This window comes from Onychostruthus taczanowskii, unplaced genomic scaffold (assembly GCF_017590055.1).
Source record: "Onychostruthus taczanowskii isolate IOZ18803 unplaced genomic scaffold, ASM1759005v1 scaffold10, whole genome shotgun sequence".
Taxonomy (NCBI): Eukaryota; Metazoa; Chordata; class Aves; order Passeriformes; family Passeridae; genus Onychostruthus; species Onychostruthus taczanowskii.
Window position 1 is genome coordinate 627674 of NW_024496526.1, and position 8116 is coordinate 635789.

Below are 8116 nucleotides of genomic sequence, written 5' to 3' on the forward strand. Positions count from 1 at the left end.
TGCACACTGGCCTTAGTTGAGCTAAATGGGGAGAGGCAGGGCAGAAAAATCGGGATGAAATAACTTTGCCAATGAGACAAAGAGTTAACCTGCTGCTGGAGTCAAAAACCAAACGAGGATGTGAAAGAGGAATGGAAAGGTGACTTCATCCCATCGAGTCAAATGTCAGGAGCCATCCTGAACTCATTCTCTCTCCCAAGAGAATCAGGATAATCTAAATCTGGGGTTCATGAATACTAAAGCAATTCACCAAGTGACAGAAGGGCCTTGACATGCAGAAGGAAGAGATGGAGACCTCTGCAAACCTGAGAGAGGGGCTCTTTCCTTCAGTCAGGCTTTGTAGGGCTACAAGGAAGAGATCCAGCTGTGATCCAGCCAAGGGAGCTGCCCCTGAACAGCACATGGTGTTGTAGCAGGTGAGCTCTGGCCAGTGCTGGCTGTGGAGAAGAAAGGTGCCTTTGCATTCCTGCAGTGCTGGGGCACATGTGCCTGCAGGACACGGAACATCCATTGGTCCTGTGGAACTTCCTTCATCACGTGTGCTCTGCCCTGCCCAAAGGAAGAAGTGGTTAAAGGGCTGATCCTGCAGATAACCACCTTCTACTTAAGCGTGGAGACTCAGTGTGGAGAAGGGACACTGCAAAGCGTGGGACTCACTGCAGCTCCACAGGGCATGGGCATGGTTCCCCTGCCAGCACCAGGTAAGTGGAGGAACAGCTGGGTGCCCAGGAATGGAGGTGCACAGCCCTATCAGTGAGTGCCTGTGGCCATGCATGGCTTTTGACAGTGTAATGACAGGAGGGACCTGAGTTAGAGGATGGCACCCACCCTCAGTGCTCCAGCCCTTTTCCCAGGCTGTGACCCCAGAACGCTCTGGGAAAGCCCGTGTCTTCAGAAGCTGGCACCCACCACATCTCGGTGTTCTGCCGGTTCTGCCTGTTCTGCCCCTTTCCCCCTGCAGCTCATCCCTTAATCACAAGCAGCTTGGGGAGACAATGCAACAACCACACCAAAGAATCAGGCTTGTTCCCCTTTGTCTTACTCCCCTTTGAGGCTCGGCAGTTGAGGCGAGCCATCACGCCCACGGCCCGGCCGTCACACGTCCGACTCGCTGCCTCCCAAGGCAGCCCAACTCCTTGGCACAAGGGCACTGCACCGCCAGCACCAGGTGACCATGGTCCAGCGCTGTGGAAGGCTGGCAAAGCAGAGCTGGGTGGGCTGGCACACAGCTGCCCTCTGCTCCCCAGTTCTGGCCCTCACCAAGCACCTTAGCTTTCAGCTCTCATGCTTTCACCTCCAGACAAGTCATCTTCTCAAGCGGGACTACTGGTTCTCCCCAGAGATGGAGGCAGACCCCTCCTCCCTCCAGCACATGGCATGGAGGCTTTTAGGCTGGTTTTCACTGAGTTCACACAAATCTCGCCTTCCCCTTTCCCAGCCCCCCTTCCCCACGCAACTGAACTCAGCCATTGAGCCCAGCGAATGGTTTATTTCCCAGGTTAGCACAAAGCAGGGGTCTCTGTGTGCCCCTGGAACCAGCAGAACAAAACGCACAAAGACGTTAGAGGGCCATTTGTAACCAAATCCCAACACACCAGATACTGTTGGGATTATGTCAGAAATATTTTCCCAGAATGCCTTCCCCCCATGCTCCCTCCTACAGATGTTCGGCCCCCACACCACAGATGTTGTTCCTCTTGCAAAATGAGCTTTCCCCTTTCTCTCTGAAATGCCCCTGATGTTTTGCACATTGTCTTTGCCAAAGTCTCGTTTTCACCCTGCTCTCTGCATCTCCCCCTTCCCCGATCCCTCACTGACAAATGTGTGGAAAGGCCAACCTGCCTCCTCAAACAGGGATGAGGGGATGGCTGCAGGGCTCTGCAGGGCTCTGGGCTATGGGATGTTGCTGTCCGTCTTGCCTTGTCCCCATCATGCTCATCTCAACAACTCTCTCCCTGTTTCAGCTTCAATCTATGATCTCCAGGCTCTGCAGACCTGCTTCACGGGACTTGCTGGACCTCAGTTCCCTCAGATGATGATGGAGGGATACCAGCCAGACCCCTTGGAGGGTCCTGGTGCCTTCCCATAGGCTTGGTGTAATTCTGCTCTCCTGTGCCGCATGCTAAGCTGGAGGGGGGGAGGGTCTCCTTGCTGCTCCACAGCTGCCTTGGGGGAGAACATCTCCTCACTGGCCAGGGCCTTTGGCAGCAGGGATTTGTTCCTCAGGGATACCGGGCACGTTTCAGGCATGTTTCAGACAGGTTTCCTTCACCAGTGGGAACGGCCAGACCTTCCCCTCCAGCACCAGCAGCCCAAGCAGAACACGCAGGGGAATGGCCTGGCAGCCCGTCAGGGCTGTGCTCCAAGCCCTGTGACCGACAGACAGACAGACAGATCTCCGTCGGCAGCGGGCTCACACTGCCAGTGCCCTCGCTCTCCTGTGCCGGGTCCTCCACAGCCCGGCTGTCGGAGCCCCCCGGGCGGAGCCGTCCCGTTTCTGCCTTGCCCTGGCTCCGTGAGCTCCGGTGGGAGTGCGGGGATCGGCCTGGCACCAGCGCACGAGCTGCGGGCACTGCAGGGCACCGCGGGCTCTGCCGAGCCCCGCACGCACCCAGCGACGCTGCGGGCAGGGATGCCGGGCCCGGGGCTCCGTCGCGGCAGCAGGTCGGGGCGCAGGGCTCCTCTCCATCTTCCCCTCCTCCGCTAGTAGCGGCAGCCGAGAAAAAACATTTGTTCCGACACACGCGGGGCTGCCAAGTCGTGTCAGGCGCTTTGATGGCCGGGGCAGTAACCTCGACCGCTTCCTCTGCCAGCGGGAGAGCCGAATCCAAGAGCCGCAGAGCGCGGAATCTCCCAAGGACTTCAGGTGACACCTCCAGTCCGGGACATCTCAGCTCTTTTGTGCGTTACGAGACATTTCTCTCCCGTCGGTGTTTTTCTCTCTCCCCAACAGGTTATAGTTACATGCGCAAAGAAATCCCAGAGCGGAATCCCGGAGAGACAGAAACCAGAGGAGCTGTCCCGACTTTTGGGGCATCTCGTGATTTACACCAGCGTGGCCCAGGCAAAGCCCTTTACTCAGCACCTGCTCTGAGTAAGAATCCGAATTTCTGCTGGTCTCCCAGAGAGCTGGAGTGCAGCATGGGGTTTTTCTTCAAAGATAGAGTTTATTGCTAAAAATGTTTGATCAGTGATAGCTCATATTTACATTGATATGTTTTTAAAGGAATATTCAAGTAAACATTTCCAATAGTTTCTGGCATAATCTCTAGCTTTTTTTTTTTCCTATACACAAACGTTAAAAATAAATAAACTGTACACAGAAAATTTCCTTTTAACATTTCTACACGACTATATGTATTCCCACACAAAAAAACAATTCCACTCTTTCATAGATTTGTACTTTTCTTTAAAATTTCCTTCTTAATTAACTGTTATACACTTTAAAAAAAAACCACTAGAGAGCTTGGCAAATTAGTTCAAACATCAGTGACAAGGTCTGAAGAAGATAAAAAAAAATACAGCACAGAGAAACAACCATTCGGGGATGCTGCGGTTCGTGTTTTTCTTTTTTTGCACCCTCCGCCCCTTTTCTCTTTTTGATGAAAACATTTTTACAAGAAATTTCTGCCCTTCCCTTGGGCAGGGAAATGCTTGGGTTCTGTGGGGATGGGTTTAAAATGTGGTCCTATGTCTTTAAAATAATAATAACAATAATAATTATAATAATAATAAAAAAACAGCTGCGATTTCCCCCCCTTTTCCTTTAAAATCTCTCTATTTACACGGCTGGTAGGTTTTTTTTTTTTCCTTTTTTTAAGGGTTTTTTGGTTTTTTGTTTTTTTTTTTTAAATTTTCCTTTTGTTAGAAGGCTATATACGTATAAAAATAGACATCTGATTGTAGTGCTTTACTGTGCCTTTGGCCTGCCCTGCAGTTCCTGGGTTTACTTTCCCCCCTTTTGAATAAAATAATATTAAAAGAAGTCCAAGTGAAAAAAAAATTAACAACAAAAAATCAAACAACAACAACAACAAAAACGAACAAGCTCCCCCTCCCCCCAAATTAACAAAGAAACCCAAAAAACAAAATCAAAAAAACCTCCAAAGCGGTTCACCTTCTCCCACTTCGCTCTGGGGGGTGGGGGAAAAAACCCCACCTCCCAAAAAAACTATGCCAAAAAAACCCCACAAAACCCCCCCCCCCCAAAAACTAAAGTGATCCGGAGGAGGAGGGCGGCAGTGCAAGGGGCCGGGGAGGCTTAGCAGGAGCACTTGCACTCGGAGATGAGCGGGTACTGCACGGGGATCCAGGTGCAGTACTTCTGACTGGACCAGCCCTGGCAATGCCAGCGCAGGAAGGTCTTGGTGACCGACTTGACGGGCTTGCAGAACATGCCCTCGGGCAGCGAGCAGGACTTCTCGGCCAGGCAGTTGCCCTCCTTGATGTAGCGCGGCCAGAAGCGCACCCCCAGGTCCTTCCAGGCGTAGAAGACGGGGCAGTGGGTGTGCGCCCACAGCCACTGCAGCACCTTCCGCCGCGCCTTCTTGCCCAGCCGCAGGCGCGGGCCCCGGGGCGGCCCCAGCTCCAGCCGCCGCAGGCCCGCCCCCGCCCCGCCGCCGCCGCGGCGCCCGAGGCGTTGGCCGGCCCCGGCACGGCCACGGCCATGAAGCCGGGGTCGAAATGGCTGCCCAGCTTCTTCCTCAGCGTCCTCTCGTCCAGGTCCTGCTCCTTGGGGTCGTACTCGGGGTCCGGGTGCTCCACGATGTCCTTGACGGGCAGGTTGTCGCTGGGCGAGGGTCGCAGGCGCAGGAAGGGCTGCCCGCCCGCCGGCAACCCCAGGCAGAGGCAGAGCAGCAGCGCCCGGATCGCCGTCATGCTCCGGGCGGGCCCCGGCGCTGCTCCCGGCGGCCTCGGCTCCTAGCGCTGCCCGGCGGCGCCCGGCGGCTCCCGGGGGCTCATAAATAGGCAGAGACACCAGTGTCCGACGGGGCCCGTTACTTTAAATAGCCCGGCCGGGGTTGTGTGACAGCCGCATCTGAGGCTCGCCCCGCGGCCGCGGCCGCTGGCTCCCGGGGCTCCCCGCCGGGCCGGCTCCAGCCGCGGTCGGCAGCGCCGGGGGGTCCGAGCCTCCCCCGCGGGGGAGGGCAGGGCACGGCGGCGGCCAAGCCTTCCTCCTCCTCCTCCTCCTCCTCCTCTGCCGCCGCCGCTCTCGCTCTCTCGCTCCCCCCCAAAATTCACAGCGGACTCGTCTCCATCGCCATGGTGACAGCTGGGCCGAGCCCCACGACAGCTCGTCTAGACGGTGTGACAGGGTTTGGCGTGAGACCGGAGCCCGAGAATAAAACCCTCCTTTATAGCCGGGCGCGCCGGGCGAGGGGGCGGGAGGAGGGTCACGGCGCCGGGGCGCTCGGGCGGCCCCTGCGCGGGCACGGCCGGGGCACGGCCGGGGCACGGGGCTCAGGCGGCGGCGGGCGGCGGCGGCAGCGCCCGCGGCCCGGCCGGGTTCCTCCTCATGGCGAGCGGTGGGGGCGGCCCGCGGGCCCCCGGGGCATCCTCGGCGTGGTGGGGCTGGAGGGCAGGAGGGTGTCCCCGGCACCGGTGAGGCGGCGCGTCCCGATTCCCTGACGGCTCCTCGGCGGGGACGGGCAGGGGCGTGCTCGGCCGTAGCTCAGCAGCCCCGGCGACCCATACTGCTGCCGCTGCTGCTGCCGCTGCTCTGGGGACCCGGTCGTCCCCACCGCGCTCAGCGCATCCAGCCGCGGCGCCGTTCCGTGCCCAGTGCTGCCTGCTCGGCTCGGCGCGGCTCGGTGTCGCCCGGTGTCACGGCCTCCCGCCCGCCGCCGCCTCCCGCCCGCCGCGCTCTGCCGCGCCGCCGCTGCCGCCCAAGTTAAATACGCGCCCGGCGCGGGGCCGCCCCGCCCCCCTGTCACTTTCGCCGCGCGCTGAATGACAGCCGGGTCCTGCCGCCACCCCCGGAGCCGCCCACCTCCCTCCCGAGCCGCGTCCCACCTGCGGTCCCGGCCCCGGGCCGGCCGGGAGCTGTCACCCCAGCAGCGGGCACGGCACGAGGCTGGAGGCGATGCCCCGGAGCAGCGGGACACTGCATCAGCCCGGGCACCGCACGGACCCCGGGTAGCGGGACCCTCACTCTGCCTCTGCCTTCCACAGCTGCTTTGCTGCCCTACGTCTGCTTCTCCACAAGAGCCCAGCCGCCATCAAACCACCTTCCAGCTTTATGCAGAGCTTTAGTAGAATAGAGTGCCATGTCCTTAGAGGCCTTCTGGGACAACACATCAGGGTGGGAGCGCTCCAGCATCAGCATCTCAGTTGGAGAGACGCTCCTGCAAGGGAGTCTGCAGCCTTTCAGGAGCATTACTCTCACTCAAGAAAGCATCCCTGCATCCCTCAGTCCAGCATGGCGTGATAACCAGCCAGGTTAAAGCACTGGCTCTTCCTTCACCTCCTTCTCAGCTGTGTGGGGCTACATCTTTTTTCTGGAGAAGAGCTGGACCCGCAGCTTTTGAGGCACAGAGACTGTCAGCCTGGTGTGTGTCAACAGTGCGAAACCCCAAACCCTCCTCACCTCCTTTACCTCCACATTGCTGAGCACTGAGCTCACACTTGAACCATATCCAGAAATTGGACACACAGCTGGTTCCTCCAGGCTGACAGTGTGTAAGAGCATTCCTGCCCATGCCAGTCACTCTCTCCCAAAGCCATGAGATAACCAGTTACCCACTGGAGCCAAGGAGGGGTGCAGAGGGACTGAGGTGCATCATGGGGCCGGTTTCTCACCACAGAGTGCTTCTGACCTAGCAAAGTGAGGGGCTGCAGCAACAGGTCATCCCAGAACATCCCTCTGGCACATGCTTGGTGTTGTACAGAGCTGGCTCCACTTACTAGACTAAGTAACAGAGCATCTCCCCTGCTTCTATCTCTTCATCATCCCAGAAATGCCAAATGTTGCGTTCAGACAGGAAACATAAACAAATCCCCCTAAAACAGAGAGGCTGGACATCCAGTCCTGAGTCTGAATAGAGTCAGAGCATCTGCTGGACATTGGGGAGACAGAGCTGCTGTGCCAGTGTGGGAGCTGATCCCAGTGCACCCCAGTAATTTACTGTGTGCAGGAGTTTAAAAGTGTATCTGGCCTTTCTTCCCTCACTCTGTATTTCTGCTTTCATGATCCCAGCTTGGTTTGCTGAACTTGGAGCTTTTCTTCACTCATTTGGCTCACACATACTCTGCAATTAGACCCATGAAACTGTATCATTTCCCAGCTTTTTCAGCATTAGCTCTCAACAATTTGCAAAAGAGATGGGTATTGCTATCCCCTGAAGATGAATATTATCCGTGAAATGTTCTCATTATCTATTTTCTGACCCCGATGCACATGCAGTGCTGGAAGTGAAGAAAACCTGAATGTGCAAGATGTGCTCTGCCATCTCTCGCTGCTGGGTGGGAAAATGCAGCTCTCTCAGCAGTGTCAGAACTAAAGCAAACACAGAAATGAGAAGCAGCTCAGGGCAGAGACACCCAAGAGTCAGGAAGGGGGCAATTACTCAGCAAGATGTACTGCTGTTGGCACTGCTGCCTGAGTAAATCCTGGTGGGGTGATTAACATCTGACTGTAATTGTAATAATAAAATCCGACATGTATACAGCATTTTTCATCCTGAAGGATCCCAAAGCACTCAAGTAACTTAACTCCTTCAGCTGTCCCCTGGACTTTATGAACATGCTTCTTAATCATCCAGCCCCAGGCAAAGATGTCTTAGCTCTGGCCACCCTCACCTTGCTTCAACAGGTCCCCCGTTGGAGGGGAGAGCCTCTCCAGGGTGGGCTAGAGAAGATTTCCCCTTCTGGAGGCAAGATTCCTGGAAAATGGTCCTTGGCATGTTCCAGGGTTAGCGAGGCGGAAAGCACCAATATCTCCAGGGGGCTTCGAAGACTGCAGTGGGCTAACTACTCTGCTCCTGTGCTAGCCACTGTGAAGCATTTCATTGGTATTCTTCTGAGCTTCCCAAGGGGGAAAGGTCCTCCTAAGACAAGCTCCTGGGAAGGTGGGAAGGAGATTTAAGGCTTCATTCTGTCTGCCAGGTCCACCAGGAGA

The 8116-nt window shown here is 56.7% G+C and overlaps 1 protein-coding gene across 1 annotated transcript; it reads right to left on the reverse strand.

Moving 5' to 3' along the window:
* Window positions 1-4204: 4204 nt before the first annotated feature.
* Window positions 4205-5911, reverse strand: LOC121338121 (noggin-2-like). Its single transcript, XM_041408774.1, is given in 2 exon segments — window positions 4205-4633; window positions 4636-5911. Coding segments are annotated over 2 exon segments (615 nt in total). The 5' UTR covers window positions 4879-5911; the 3' UTR covers window positions 4205-4261.
* Window positions 5912-8116: the final 2205 nt, after the last annotated feature.